General features: G+C 31.8%; 1 protein-coding gene across 3 annotated transcripts in view; it reads right to left on the reverse strand.

Moving 5' to 3' along the window:
* The window catches only part of Csmd3 (CUB and Sushi multiple domains 3), a 1,108,856-nt gene that overhangs the window by 112,750 nt on the left and 978,662 nt on the right, over window positions 1–17,444 (reverse strand). For all 3 annotated transcript variants that reach the window (XM_076835404.2, XM_076835403.2, XM_076835402.2), the window contains 2 exons: window positions 10,848–10,944; window positions 8,560–8,664 (listed from right to left, as the gene is read on the reverse strand). In XM_076835404.2, the coding sequence (XP_076691519.2) occupies window positions 8,560–8,664; window positions 10,848–10,944 (202 nt within the window). The remainder of the gene's footprint in view (window positions 1–8,559; window positions 8,665–10,847; window positions 10,945–17,444) is intronic.

Below are 17,444 nucleotides of genomic sequence, written 5' to 3' on the forward strand. Positions count from 1 at the left end.
AGTCATCCTGCTTGTGCATCAGCTAAATTATACAGGATATCCTCATAATTTCATCATTCTAAAAGTAACCTACAAACTTGGTGAAAATGCAAGTACTTGGCTGAAATTCCAGAAAACTAACTTGGTATTCTGAGATGAGATCTTGTCAAGCCTTCAAAATGATTTTAATGTTTAGCCATCTAAGAAAAGTCAACTTGCATGAATATATTAATAATGCTTATACCATTTTGCAACTGTGGACCTTGCACTAAGTAGGTGTTCAAGAAATATTTTTTTGAGTAGATGAATGGGTAGTTCTTTTATTTGGGAAGCAAAATGTATCTTATTGTTTATGAGGTGTCCTCCCCAAGCTCCTGTTAATGTAGAAATACTCAGAAATGAAGTGAAATGAAATGATTAGATTATGAGGGCTGTAACCTAATCAGTCCATCCTAGTTTGAATAGATTAACTGGATGGTAATTTAGGCAAGCTGGGTATGGTTAGAGGAGATGGGTCACCAGAGACATACCCTGGAAGAATTCATTTTCCCTGTGACTCCTTCCACTCTTTCTTTCTCTGCTTCCTGGCTGCCATGAACAGAGAAGCGCTCCTCTTCCATGACCTTCTGCCATAGTGTTCTGCCTCATCTTGGACCCAAAATAATAGAGTCAGTCAAGCATGGACTGAATCTCTGCAATTGTAAGCCCCAAATAAACTTTTCCTTCTCTAAGTTCTTCTTGTCAGGTATTTTGGTCACAGCAATGAAAAACTAACATAATGAAGACAGAAAATTATGGGAGGAAGCTGAAAGGAGAGCTACAATATGCTGATTTGGACCACTTGCTCTGGAATAAAATAAATCTGAAATACATTTTTCTACTTAGTAACATTGAAAATTACCATTTATGTGTCCTTTCTCTAAGTTTTCCTGGAAGATAGTGTTAAAAATAGTGTATCTGCCTCATCATTACAGGGAAAATGAAATAAAATATCTCTAATATTGCATTTGGCACTGTTTGACATATACAACTTTAAAATTTCTAATTTTTTGATGATCAAATGGTGATTGGATGATGATGATGTAATCTTCATTATGATTAATAAAACAATGATGATGGAGGTACTTTTAGCTAATATTGAAGAACCTAAGCAGTGATTCATATGCTTACATTTGATAATGTTCTGATACAAATAAATGCTAGAAATGTGAAAGTATCATACTTTGAGAGATATCATGAACAGGCAAGCAAACATGAGCCCCAAATATGTATAATTATCATATTAGTAAAATAGTTATACTTGTTTCAATTATTTTAAAGGAAAATAATTTATGAAAGCATTTGATACATCTATATATATATATATATATATATATATATATATATATATATATTTAAAAATACATTATATTGATTTAATTGAGTGTGAAAAAAGAAAACAAAAATTTTATAAAAACTTTCTTCATATAAAAAAAATATACATAATTTCCTAAGTCCAGTCTTCTTCAAAAGGCAATTAATAAAAGAATCTACTAGAATTCTCTCTGGTAGACATGATCTATACTTCTCTTCTTCCTTTATCTAGCTATGTTTTTCTCTGTTTTGTTGATGACATACCACCAATGGTACAACTAGCTTTTTGACAGATGTTTCAGTACTGGGTGTTAAGAGCTAAGGCACAGTCCACAACTATAGAAAAGTGATAATCTCCTTCAGATGAACATAGCCTTTCTTCATTTTTTTTTCAGTTTTTCAGCAAATATTCATTGAGGATGTAAAAATACCAACATACTGTTATTATGCCCTATTGGAAATAAATAATGTTCAAAACACTGCCCACAAACGGATCAATATTCATTAAGAGAGATAATTTAAGGGTGCTAATTAAAATCATTACAGAAGCATTAATAATTGTAAAACATGACAGTACCTTTTAAATCGGAGCATGTCATCACTTGCTGAAATCTTCCTAATTGATTCCTTATTTCAATTGGAGCAAAACCGAAATCCTTAACTATGGTTAACAAGACCCCACTTATCCTTCCATCTCTTACCTCATTGGCTACTACCTTTGCCTCCTTGGGCTTCATATGTCTGTTTTAGAGTATTTGCTTTGACTTCCCTTATGCATTCTCTTCACTCATAAGCAAGCCTGCATCAGTGTCCATTGTTTGCTCAAATATCACCTTCTCTATAGGATCTCCCCTGAGCATCATAACAGAGCTCTAGTTGTAGCATTCCTGATCCTTTAACTGTTCATCTATGCTCTTTCTATGACACAATATTTTTGAAATATTACACAGATTGTTTTTATTAAAAAGTATTACAAAGCACATTCTATGTGAATTTATATTTACTTATCTTTATCTGATAGACTGTAAGCTCCATAGGTACAATAGTATATTGTCTCTTTTGTCTGTTAATGTGAACAATGAATGACTAATCCACAAGTGTTCATCATTTGTTGAATGAACAAAGACAGGAGCACTGAGAAAGGTGAAAAGAAAATGATGTCAGAATTCAGGGAAAGAAGAAACAATTTCTGGCCTGGGCTGACTGGGTCAGTCAGGTTCAGTTAGGGATGGGATATAAGATTTAAGAGTCTTATAGCTAGCAAAAGGAAGAAGAGAGGTAGATCACATCAAGAAGAGAGAATGATGGTGCAAAAAGAGAGAAGAAAGGACAGCTATATCTGAGAAACAAGTAATTGTTTCATTTAAATGAAAGAATATTCTAAAACACTTGTGTGAAAGATTGCATAAGCAATTTTTGTTGGTATAGTAAGCCAAAGAACACTGCTTTTATTTAGTGGATAATAGGAAGGCAATGATATGAAATAATCACATATCAAGAAATATGAATGAGACCAAGGCATAGAGAAGATATGTTGAGCAGAAGAACATGAGGTTTTACTGACATAAATGATAATAATAATAAGAAGAATGAGACATTCCACAGTTAAAATACCAATACCAATTTCAAAAGGAAAATACCACTTCAATGATCAAAGCTGGCTTATTTACCAATATTTGCCTTTTAAGTAAACTAAAAAACAAGGTTTGTCTGTCTAGCAACTGTGCCATCATGCAATCTACATTAGTAAGTAGGAAAAACAGATGAATAAAATACTTGCTGGGAAGAATCTCAGCCAACATTCTATCTCCCAAGACAGAAAAACACCTGCCATGTTTCCTGAAACCTTTACTATTTAAAATACTCCTTTAGGAATACAGTAAGTCTATCCTTTTTTATAGGAAACCCTGAAGTCTTCTGCATCTGTTACTGGTATTCATAGTGTGATTATGAGATTCTTATTTCCCCATTATGATTCCTCCCTTATGTTACCCTGTGGGCAGAACTTTTATCTAAGAGAATGTCACAAATGAAATACCAAAGTTGTGCAATTAAATATGTATCTCTCCCATAGAAAAAAGTTAATAGAATTAATGCACACACCACTCACACACATTATTACTACTTTTCCCAGTACCCAATCATTTAAGCACTTTGCTTTATATAAGTATCCAAAATTAGATATATATTTTTTTGAATTCTTATGGTCCTTGAGTACAAATGTAAATTTGCACAGCCCATTATGAAAAACCATATAGACATTCCTCAAAAAACTTGAAAGATAATAACATATGATCCAGCAATTTCACTTCTAGGTATATACCTAAAGGAAAGGTGTTTGAGTTGGCTTTTTCATTGCTATGACTAAAACCTGACAAGAACAATTTTAGAAGAGAAAAAGTTCATACAGGGGCTCATAGTTTCAGAGGTCTCAGTATATTTCAAAATAGCCAGTAGAGAGTCTTTTGAATTTCTAGAAAAAATAAATAATAAATGCTTGGGGTGATGGATATAACAATTACCATGATCTCATTATTACATTTTTGTACACATATGTTGAAATACCACACTGTACCACATAAATATGTGCAATTATTATATGTCAATTATATATTTTTTTTAAAAAAACTTTTATTTTACAAAAAATTTGCATCTCAAGCAAAATTTGAAGTTTTTCTAATTTCATAAATAAGTTCTTTAGAATTTCTTTGTCCAGGTAATATAATATACTTCAACAAATCTATAGATTCTTAAATTACCACAAAATTGATGTATCTCCATGAAGGGAAGTTGACACTTCTAAAACTTCAAATGAATTATTTGAAAAAAAAAAAAAAGACAGAGAGCACTGAATTCTCCAGAATTTCTGGAGTATGCACTAAGTGAGCAGTCAGCTTTTCTGATTGCCCTGCTGGATTCTGCTCTAAACCACAGCTGCTCTATGCAGCACTTGGTCCACCAAACACATTTTAACTGCTAGTCAATCTGTTATTAACAAAGCAGCCAAAATGCTGTCATGGATTCTTTTATAAGTTTGTCCTTAACAACCAGAGCAGAATTTATTACTCATTATAATTCTATAAAGCCATAGTCTTCAAATCTTCTTGTTCAACCACCCCACCATTCTCTTGTATTTAAATTCAATATTTTGCAATACTGTTAATAAACTTATTAATTACAAGATAGATATGAAAAACACTCCCAAATCTTTTAAATCATTTAAAATAATTTTTTTTAATTTTTTAATATTTATTTTTTAGTTTTCGGCAGACTCAACATCTTTGTTTGTATGTGGTGCTGAGGATCAAACCCGGGCCACACGCATGCCAGGCGAGCGCGCTACCGCTTGAGCCACATCCCCAGTCCCATTTAAAATAATTTTAGGTATCCTCTGACACCGATTTCACTACAGTCAAGTAATTAAATCATTTTCTCATTTTAACTAACCCTTTACTTTTTTGCCCACCTTTTCCCTATGACCTACAACTTTGTTTTTCTCAACTATTTCCTCTATATCTTTTCATTTTTTGTATTTATAATTCTGATTTTAATTTAGAGTAACCTACTCTGATGAAAAATAGCACATGCAGCTGAAATACTTTTATGTGACAATGTTGCCAAATATACCTTTTATTGCATCATATTTAATGTGTCCAAAAAGAAAGGCCATTGTCTACTGGATAATATTTTAATTTCTGATAAATTATGATATATTAAAATTACATTTACAGGCTTTTGGTAATACTATAATTTTTACTTATATTTACTTTAATCCAAGAAGTTTTTAAAAATACTTTTGTTCAAATTAAAAGGGAATATTCAGCAAATGTTTTGATGTCATAGGTAAAGCCTATCAATATAATGCTTAAAATATTTGCTGATCATCTTCCTCTTATATGTGAAAATTAAATTAACTCTGTCCTTCATATGATGGCTAGCTTTTGTTTCTTTTTTGTCTCTTGGATAAAAAGAAACATCTAATGATTCTGAAGTATCTAGGGATCAGCTGAACTCAAGCATCCCTTTGAGAAACTTACATTAGGGAAAATGAATTCAGAGTTAACAAGTGTCATTCTCTTTGCATAGCCTCTGGACCACTAGAAGAACTCACAATCATTATTTAGAGCAATTACACATAAAATACATGGATGCATCATTTGTTTTCAGGCTCACTCATTACCAATGATAAGTTTATTCTCACATTTTTTAGTTTGATTCAGAAAAGTATTTAGAAATATTGGTATTCCTTGATTATTCATTGTATAATCATAATTAGTTGTAACATAATTGGATAAACAATCACAGGTATAGGGGTAAAATATTTCATGTAATAAAATTTTCATTCAACTAGGAAAGAGATTTATCTCATTCATCTTCCAATTCCTCCATAATTTTAATCAGTGTCGTTCACATAGTCATTAAACATTACTTTCTAAATTAAAGATCATGATTAAAACTGCTAAAATTATGCTGGGCATGGTGATGCACACCTGTGATCCCAGTGGCTCAGGAGGCTGAGGCAGGAGGATCACAAGTTCAAAGGCAGGCTAAGCAAAAGTGAGGTGCTAAGCAACTCAGTGAGACCCTATCTCTAAATAAAATACAAAATAGTGGCTCAGTGGTTTTGTATTTTATTTAGAGACAGGGTCTCACTTAATTCAATCCTAAGTATCGCCCCCCAAAATAAAAATGCTTAACTCATATCTAATGTGCCTTTTATCAAAGATGTTTGTTCCCAAGATCTAAATTGATGACATTTAAAGTCCCTAGTCATTGTTTTTCCTTAAGAATAGTCAAATTCCCAATTCTCTGTTCTAAGGCAAGCAATTCTTTTATCAACACCTATTGTTTATTGATTATTATGAGCTCAAATTTCCTTTTTGTATGAAAAATTATTAAGAATTAAATTTCTGATATGTCACTCTATACCTTTCAGGAGTAGTTACACCTACATAAATTGCATTAGTTCCTGCTGCTCCTTCAAATTTTATGTGCCAATCCTACTGAAATAGTTGCAGTTCTCCTAATGTGGCGTATTTCATAGCTCTGTCTGAACATGAAATTTCCTTTACTGAAAATGCCCACCTCTTTTTGGTCTGACTGTAAAACTTCTGTTTTTTAAGACGTGGCACAAGTGTTACCGCCTGTTTGAATTATTCCATGAACCTTCTAAATGGAATGGATTATTTATTGCTTTTGTGAACTCTACCACAAATATCTCTATTACCACATGAATAGAACTATGTGTTCTCTTTCTGTCTTTTATATTAGTCAGTTATCTTCAAAGAAATAACTTCTAAGAAGACATTTAGAATATTGTGTTTTGCAGACTAAAAATGAATAACACAAAAGAAGGTAAGTAAATAATCCCATTTACAGTAGTATAAAATAAAATTACTTCAAAACAAACATTAACAAGGAGTTGAAAGACTAACATGCTAAAAAAACTGACAAAAAAAATTAAACAAGACACAAAATAAACTAAAAGAGATCCATGTTCATGAACTGGTAGACAGTGTTGTTGAAATGTCCATACTATATGATACAATCTTCAGATTTAACACAATCTCTATCAAAATGACAATTGCATTTTTATATAAATTTTTAAAAATTGACCATAGACCAAGGAAGCAGAATTAAAAAAGCCCAGAAATAAATCCATACAAGTATAATCAACTTGTTTTTGACAAGGGTACCAAGAATACACAATGGGGACATATTAGTGTCTTTAATAATAGTGTTGAAAAACTGAATATCCATATGTGAAAGAATAAAATTGGACCCTATCTTCAATATACTTAAAAATCAACTCAAAATGGATTAAGGGCTTAAATGTAACTAAAACTCCTAGAAGATACAGGAGAAAAGATTAAGGATGCTAGTCTTGGCAATGATTTCTTGGATATATCACCAAAAGCATAGTCAACACAAACAAAAATAGATAAGTGGGATTACATGAAACAAAACAAAACTTCACATAATAAAATAATCAAGAGTGAAAAGACAGCCTGCAAAATTAGAAAAAAATATTTATAACCAATATCTGAAAAGGGATTACTGAACAAGATAAAAAAGGAGCATAAACAACTCAGTAGCAAGAAAATATCACCTGATGGAAAATGGTCAAAGGACTTAAATGCATATATTTTTTCCAAAGAAAACCTGCAAATGGTTGATGGCTATATGAAAAATACCCATTTCACCAATCACCAGGGAAATGTAAATTGGTGAGAAATGAAAATTATCTCACCTTGAAATCAGTAAGCTGTGAAGATTCTAGATCTTCAAATAATGATAGCAAGAATCTAACACCACCAAAATGGCAAACAAGTCAGAGATTTCTTCAAAAAAATTAAAAATAAATATAATATATGATCTAGAAATCTTAGGTTCTTAAAGAGATATTTGCACTCCCATATTTATTTTCGCATTATTCACAATAACTAACACCTGAAAACAACCTAAATATCATCAAAAATTGATAAAGAAAATGTGGTGCATGCATACAATGAAGTTCTTCCAATTTTAAAAAAGAAAACTCTTCATGTGCAACACCACAGGTAAATCTGGAGGACACTATGTAGTAAAATAAACTAATCATAGAAGGACAAATACTGCATGATTCCACTTACATGACATATGTAAAACAGTCAACTCCATAGAAACAAAGTAGACTGATGGTTGTGAGGACATGGGGAGTAGGGAGAGGTGGAAATAGGAGTCACTGTTTGACAAGTACAAAGTTTCAGTTATGCAAGATAAATAAGCTTTAGAGAGGTCTGCTGCATATCTGTGGGATTACAGTTAATACTAAGTACACACTTAAAATTGTATTAAGATGGTAGACACCATATTAATTGTTCTTACCACAATAAAAAAAGAAAAAGTTGTAAATTCTAGTGAAATTAATAGAATTTTATCTGTTTTACTTTTACAATATAACTAAAGGTACACTTCAAAAATAGTCTTAAGACTAAATGTTTCCTTTTGACAATGCTGAAGTTTCTTTTTTTTTTTTAATTTTTCAATATTTATTTTCTAGTTTTCGGCGGACACAACATCTTTGTATGTGGTGCTGAGGATCGAACCCGGGCTGCATGCATGCCAGACGAGCGCGCTACCGCTTGAGCCACATCCCCAACCCTGAAGTTTCTATATTCACAAATTATTTTTAATTAATATAAACATTCCTTTAACTTTCCTAATAGCATGTGATTTCATTTTTACCTGTGTATTCAAGATGAAAACCTGCAGCAGACACACTGATGTCTGATTGAAAATTTAGATATAAATTATTAGATGTACTATTCAAAAGATGGGGTATTGTTGTTCCTGAAATGATAATGGAAAAAGTACATCAATGATCACATAACAAATCGTAGAGTAAAAACTTAGTAAACTTTTAATTTTCCAATACATTACCACTAAAATTATGTATTAGTCAAAATGTTTTGTGAGAATATTTTAATAAAAGTATTTCTCCCATAATCCTTTTACATTTTACTGTTCCTTACTATCTCCCAGAGATTGACCTTTGACAGATGTCTTTAGATAGTTCCCCCAAAATAGATAGGAGTAGAAGAGCTGGTGAAAGTCAAAGCAGTAAATTTTGTAGGTCACATAGAATTAGTGTTTTTAATTTCACTTAGATTTCAACTTACATGTATGAGTAATAATAAACTTTATTTTAAAAATTGCATGTGATTTTTAAGGCAAAACTAAGGACCTTGTATGGGTTAAGAGCATACAGTAATTTATTTCCATTTATTAATGAAAATATAAAATTCTTCAACAGGTTAAATACCTTGATGTTTCTTACACTGGCAGTAAGCTTTCAAAGAAAAAAAAATCCCATTTTGAACTGTTAAACTTGTCTCTCAAGCAATGTATTATAATGGGGTTCTTGTTAACTTCTGAAGAAAAATTTTTTTCATCCAATTATTGAGTTAGAAAATATATTTACTTGAGAGAATTATTTCTTCACCATTTGATACAAGACTTAAGACTACACTGTAGTACTTTCTAATGCCAAGCAATTTCAAATGAAAATAATTTTCAATTCTTACTCTGTTTCAAGATGAAGTACAACAAACATTTCAGTTCATATTATTGTGACCTTAAAAGTAGATGGTTACTTTATACTTGCTTTGTACAACTATGTGGACCTCACACCCAATAACTTTTAGAAGAGAACAGGAAGAATTCCTTACAGAACACACAATTATTGTTGTTTTTTTCTCTGACCTTCCTTTGTGTTCCTTAGTGTCCTAACTGAATCACTGAAGACAAGGGTGTTTACCCAAAAGGTCACTAGACCTGCCTTAAGTCTCTTTAAAGGATTTTAGTGTTTAGGAGCTCTAACTCTGGAGTCACACCATCTGGGTCCAAATCTCATTCTAACATTGGTTGTGCAACCTCAGGTAACCTAATCTTGCTGATTTCAATCACTACCAGGACTGCTAGAAAGACTCAAAGAGGAAGTGTGTAACAAGCCTAACACAGAACTAACACCTGATAATCAACAGTTGTTTTCTCTTTATCACTTTTGTCACCTTCTCTTTATCACTTTTATTTTTAAGGAAGTATTACACTTAACCTATTATGATAAAAGTATACTAAAACATTAATGAGATGTTTCCTATCTGTATCTCTTTCTAAAATAATGTTTATGACTATGCCAAAAATATCCTGCTCCAGATATTTTTTCCCTTCCTCATTGGTGATGCTGAATAATTCATTATACTCCATTTAAAAATCTCTTAAAAGCTTGAAATCATTCAACTTATTTTGGTTTAGTATGTGAAACGTTTAAGTTGATCATTTGGCTATGTTTCTGTTTGTATTACTAAAGCTTAAAAATGAAATTATAAAAATGTAACAAAGTAAAATTTGATTTCTGTTTCTATAGGGTGAAAGAAACTTTCAAATCATTGCATAAATTTCCTTTAAAACCTTAACAAATTCAACAGAATATTTAAAAAGTTAGATAACATTGTGCACAACATTTTCCTTCTGGTATTGTTACATGAATAGATAAATTTTATATCATTTTACTCATTTCACAGAAATAATTTTGTATTTTCTTCATTCTCACATAAATACCTTATAAAGCACTTATCATACTACATAATCTCTAATTATTTTAATGACTGTATAGCATGCTATTGAGTAAATATATTATAATTACCAAGCACAAATTTTTATCTATTATCACTCATCCTACTTTTTTTAAAAAAAAGTCACACACACTATTCCTGAATGACAACTCAGTGAAAATATTACCATTAACATAAAAGCATCAATTAAAAATCATACAAATATAATAAGAATACTTCAGGTTTTAAATGGCAATTTTGACATTTTTAAATTTTTAGATTTTGAAATTTCTAAATTTATAATTTAGTTCACTGTGTATAGTTTATAAAAATTAGATTAAAATCAAGACATAGTTTTAGGAAATTCTTTATATTCCTAATTTTATCTGTATTGTAATTAAGTTCAGATCTCTTCTTTACCTGAATAACTTCCAAGTCTTGGAGCATTATTGTCTCCACCATCATAGAAGTCCAGAGAATCCCAGTTATGTTCTGTAGCAAAGCTAACAACTTGCACCTGTGAAATAATAATTACTGATAAGAATGCAAATATCTAACCAGATACATACACTATAATCTACTATTTCTTCTTGAAACAGATCTCAAAGCCTGGACCATATCATTTTTCCCCCTCATAGAAGGGTTTTAACAAAACTGATCTTTTTCATTAAGGCACTGGCCTACATGAACTGATCTTTATAAGAAAAGCCTTATGGAACACCCAGCAGTGTTTATTATAGGTATAACACTAAGAATATCCACGGCTGTTTCACAGTATTCTCTTTATTAAAAGCTTGAGGTTAATCTAATGACTCAAGAATTCCCATGCATGCTCCAACAATAAATGTTGATTAACATTTATTATCTTGAAGTATTAGATTATTGTCAGTAATCAGGTCTTCTCATTTACTTAGGTATTAGAAAATAACCAGATTTATGGTCCACAAACACAAAGAACCTTATAACATATTTTAACTAGGTTTAACTGGATTCATTTCCTTGTGTAAACTTTGTTCAATGCCTACTCTTTGTATCATTTAATTAAAAAAAAAAATTGTAGTTGTAGATGAACAGCATGCCTTTATTCTGTTTGTTTATATTTATATGGTGCTAAGGATCGAACCCAGTGCCCCGCACATGCTAGGCAATAACATTATCACCGATGCAAATTTTAATAGGTTTCCTCATAGATGACCTAAAAAATACTTGGTAACATATGCAATTTTAAACAAGTTTTTTTTTTTGTTGTTGTTGTTGTTGTTGTTTTTGGTTTTGTTTTTTTTTTAAGTGAAGGGAGTCATAATAACTAAATCACTGTTATGGTCCCTTAAGTAGAAAAGGAATATGCTGGAATTTAATTCTCTGATGTCTATTAACTTTTATTTAAAGAAAGAGACATGTGTTACTTTGTTGCACATCACTTGGCCCAGCTTGAGCCTTTCCAAGAACCCACAGGACCCTCACAACTGTGGAGACTGTTTTGCTCTTTGTTTACTATTTTGAATTGTTAAAGGAGGAAATGGAAAAATTTTACTAACACAAATGTATTTGTTTAGCTAAAGACTGTTACAGATATAGGTACTTTACTTGTTCACTAAGTACTTACAACAATTTTATTCATTAAATATTTCTTGTCTGCAAAATAGTTCATCATCATTCTTCCAAATGAATGCTGTACTTCTTTTCCAGGGATGAATGCCACATGGCTATAGCTATCCTGCCTGTGTGGTTGGCAACAGACCTAGTGGCTATGTTCCAGGACAAGAAGACCAGGAAAATTTAAGCTATGATTGTTAATATAACCATACTTCCTGAAACAATAACCGATTCTCTCTTCATATCTGAATTTTCTAATTTCTTAAATTCAAGAAAAGATTGCATTGAGCTAAAAAAAAAAAAAAAAAAAAAAAAAGTAAAGATTTGTGCAGGAGTTGATATTTGGACTGAGTTTAAGGTAATACGAGTTTTTCAACTGAAGGAAATTATTTAGTGTGTAAAAATGTAGATGAGGCAAATCATGAACTAGATTTAGTGAACCATCAGTAATCTAATTTAGCTACAGTGGAGGCAATTTACATAAGAGGAAATATGCATGCAAAGTTAGAAAAAGCATAGAAAAATTAGAAAGAATGGAGTTTAGTGATAAATACAAGAGATTTCAGAGTCAATGTGCCTGGTTTGCAACTTCCTGACTTCTTCTATTTACTGGCATATGAAACCCTGGGAAAGCTGTTAATCTCCCTGTGACTGTGCCTCAGATTATTTACATAAATCATTATATTAAGGTATCTAATTCATAGATTCATTGTAAAAATAAATTAGTTAATATGTAAAAAAGGCTTAGAATAATGCATAATGTATATTAAGGACTCAGTGACTCTTAACTATGAGAGAGCCTGAGAGAGACACTCATTAAAGAATAAATACCAGCAAAATAATTATGCACTTGAAGGTACAATTATACCTTCACTATTCCATGAAAGATTTTAGAAGTAGGAAGAGAAATATATTCAGAATTATGCTTTAAGAACAGCACTATGTGAAGAAAATAAATGTGAAAAGAAAATTTCAATCTCTATTGCAGTAATATTTCAATATTTATTGCAGCGGAAAAAAAAAAAAGAAACAAACTGGAAATAGAAAAAGAAGAAGGGAAGACCCAGAACTCACATATTTTGCAGTGGGACTAGAGGAGTAAATAAAAAGGTAATGCGTAAAAACAACTTATTTTTTTCCTTATGTCATTGAAAGCAGAGGGTGGCAAGAACAAAAAATGCAGACATCTCCAAGAAACCCTATTCCATGAATTGGAGGAAGAAAATTTGTTTAATTCTGCAAACATGTATGTAAAGGTTGAATAATAGCTATCAAAAATATAAGATCCTGGTCTGGGGATGTGGCTCAAGCGGTAGTGCGCTCGTCTGGCATACGTGCAGCCCGGGTTCGATCCTCAGCACCACATACCAACAAAGATGTTGTGTCTGCCGATAACTAAAAAAAATAAATAAATATTTAAAAAATATATATGTAAGATCCTAATTCCTGGAGATTATCAATATTATATGCGAAAAAAAATGTCCTTTAGATGTGATTAATCTGAAGATCTTGAGATAGAAAGATGTAGTGGGAAATTCAAGAAAGACAGAATAGAAGAATGCAATGTATCCAAAGCAGAAATTGAGAAATGTTCCTAGAAGCTATGGAATTCAGGCAACCACTAGATGCTGGAAAAGGAGAGGAAGGGATTCTCCAAAGCCTAGAGTGGAAGAGGATCTGACAACATCTTGATTTCAGCACACTAAAGCTGGTTTTGGACTTCGGGCCTCCACTACTACAAGAAAACAACTTTCTGTGTTGTAGCTATCACATTCATGGTAATTTGTTACACAACCACAAGAATTTAATATAATTTGCCACTAGGATTCTGTGCAATTTTTGATATGTTTTGGCATAATAAAACCACAGAGGGTGTAGAAGCATGAAATAGCCAGAAGAACTATCCTGTGTAGCTATGAGATCTTTTAGGAGACTTAAGTAAATGATTGAAAATCTACTGTGATAGAAAGTTTGATAACAGTCACTAAAGAATTTAAAAAGAGTTAGCCACTGACTCAGTATTCAGAAAAATGTTGCATTAGATCAAATTGTCTATCATGTTAATAAGATAGTTTTATGAGGTAATTTCCGTTCATTGAAACCAGGCCCTTGGACTTTGTTAAGAAAATTATATGAACTCATGATGGTTATGTTATGAATTCAAGCAATTATGCAACCAACATTTTCCCATGGTTCATCACATAAAGATCGTTATTTTCTTGATAAGTAATACTGTTTGTTCATTTAGAAATCATTTCTGTAATATACTCTGCCAAAATAAACAGGCAAACAAATGAATCCATTACTCCCCCAAAATATCTCATGTAATGGTCTAACAAATTTGTCTACTACTTGTTGAGGTTATTTCCAAAGAATGCACAATCATTCTGAATTATTATAAATTTGTCCACATTTCAAATACTTCTTAATTTTTTCTACCATGGCTATCTTATAGCATGTCATATATAAATTACTGAATATTCATATAGTTCTTTGTTCATACACATATTCAGTCTCTCCCCTGCCAAAAAAAAAAATTAAATATTGCTTTAAACCTTATATATTACCAGATACATTTTAAGTAAAGTTAGTGAAATTTCAAATATAAGCCATATAACACATGTATGTGTGAGTGTTTAAAATATACTTCACATGATATAAGATTGCTAAACATGGTGCTAAACTCATATTTTATTTTCTAAAGTGAAATCATTAAGCAAAATACTTCCTGGGTGAAAGATTTTATAGTGTCATTAATATGTGTCCAGTTATGAATAGTGTTTGCCTAGGGAAAGTGATGTACAACAGTTTTTCTGCCACGTTAATTCTCTAAAATAGCCCAAACTACACCACTTATGGAGTAATTCATTGATTATTCTAAAAAATATTTACTTAAGTTATACTGCCAGGCCTCTCCTAGCTAACAGAACAGACTTGATTACTACTCTCATGAGTTTGCAGAGAATCAGGTGACAACATTTAAATGTAACAGGTTTTGTGACAAAATAATTAGAGGGATCTATGAGAACATAAAGGGAACATCACCTTTTGTTACAGAAGGTCTATCACAGGAAATATATTTAAGTCGAGACAGAAATAAGGAGTAAGATTAAGTCAAAGAGAGTGCAATATTGGAGAATGCAATAGGCAAAGTAAATATGCTCAGGATCCACAAGCAACAGAAAGAACTGAGAGAGTATGAATAGAATAGGCAAGAATGAGAACAGAGCATGAGGGTGAAATCACTATGTCAAAGAGTTAAGGACACGATGGACAATTGAGGAAAATGATAGCGTTAGATTTTAGTTTTCATAAGTTTGCTCTCTTTGCTCCATAAGGAATGGACTATGGGAGAATAAGTACCTGGGTAGGGATGATAGTCATGTGAACTTAGGTAGTAAAATTATGGATGGAGAGAAACAGACTTATAAAAGACAGACCTGACATGTTTTGTTATGCAGTGTAAAAGACATACATACACACACACACAAATCGAGATTTCTGGTTTCTACAACTGAATGACCGAGGGCGTCATTCTGAGACAGAGAACAATTTATAAAATCTACAATTTAAGAAAAAGTCATGACATTATTTTTAGATAGGTTGAATTTGAGATGTCAGCTAGAAGTCTAGCTTAAGATATCCAGTGGATGGTTAGATATATTTTGTGCAACTTAGGTGAGAGACAGAGGTTAGATATATTGGTCTGAAAATCATCATTTATTCAGTCCTTTTTTAAAAAAAATATTTTCTGATAATCTATTGTGATTCAGGTTCTGGGCAACATTAATCTTGTAAGAACATTAGCTGAAACTGGAATTACAGAAAATAGCTAATAGCATCATATAAGCTGAGATGAACAAAAGGCACAGAATTTACAAATACTATTTGAATTTTGGGCTCAATTGGAAAAGGAGACCATGTAAGAGATGTAGAAACAAGAGATACAGAAAAAAAAAGAATGGAACAAAAACCAAGAAAAATTTGATATCATAGGAGCTAAGGAGGAAAAAGCGCTTTAGGTGTGAGGAGAGAATCAGCAGGAGTGTGAGCTGATGACAGAGCCATCAAGATGAGAAATGCAATGCAATGGATTTAATCATATACAGGTGTTCATTCTGAGAATGGCTCCATGAGAGCACTGGGTGCTGGAGCCACATTGCACTGTGCCAAAAATAGAGCAGGGGAGAGAAAAAATGCTAGAATTTTTGGTTGTTTTAAAGTAAGATAGAAACGAAGAAGCTGGTATCAATATATAAATGCTCTAGAATCTCTCTTCTAAGCTTACAGCCAAATGAAGTTGCAAAAGTTCTATAAAGTTCTAAAGATACTGTCTCATTTCAGACCCTCTCTATAACCTGGAACATACACAGTATTAAAAATCCTTGTAAGTTCACTTATAGGATTTACTAGTCAACTCCAAATTTTACAAAATGAATATAAAATTACAGCTAGCCAGAATGTAAACATATATCTATTATATTATTTTGATGTCCTTAAAACTATGAAAATATAGTATTTCATAATTTGAAGATGATTTACTGGCCTGTTTTACTATTAACATATAACAACTAATTTTATAATGTTCTGAATAATTATAAAGATAAATTCAAATAATTAACTTTTAATGAAAAATCATACTTCTAACTAAGGTGTTTGTTTTATTTAACATTTTTAGTAGTGCTAGGATTGAACCCAGGGTCTTGCATATGCTAAGCAAATACTATACATCTGAGCCATACCCTGAACCCTAATTTTAGCTTGAATGCATGGTGTCTTTGCTACTTTTGCCCTGTAAATATGTCTCTTGTTTCCACAAGAAAACTTTACAAATCAATTGCAGAAGTAATCTAGCTATCTTTATGAAATCTAGACAATGTAGTATTTGTAAAACATAATAACTGGTTAAATTGCTCCAAAAATGATCAACAATTAAAATCACATGGTAGACACTGTAATTTGCTTATAGAAGAGCATCCCTTTTCATTGGTCACAAAGACCCAGAGGAGTTCAACTAATTGAGAGTTGTGTATGTCAGAGGAGGCTGAGATCCTTGCCTACTCCAGGTACTTAATATTTATTTGTTGAGCCAACTAATAGTAAATCTTTGATTATTTCCCAGATGCTTTAGGATTGGTTATGATTCCAATTTTTCTCAGTAAGAGCAAAGGGAAAGTCTGCAGGTAGGTTTCTTAAATTTTTTTCTTAATTAGTGAAAAGATACATATGAGAGATTCTCTTTTAGCTATTGGCCATCTCTACATAAGGCTGTTATGCCTAGAGCTTTTGAAGTCATCTCAAGATCACGTGAAAAAAAATATCAAACACAGAAATCAACATGCTAGGGATGACAGAACAGAGAGAGGGAAATAATTGGGTCAGGAATGACACAGATTTGAAATAAACAACCCTTGAATCATC

The sequence above is a fragment of the Callospermophilus lateralis genome, chromosome 16 (assembly GCF_048772815.1).
Source record: "Callospermophilus lateralis isolate mCalLat2 chromosome 16, mCalLat2.hap1, whole genome shotgun sequence".
Classification (NCBI taxonomy): Eukaryota; Metazoa; Chordata; class Mammalia; order Rodentia; family Sciuridae; genus Callospermophilus; species Callospermophilus lateralis.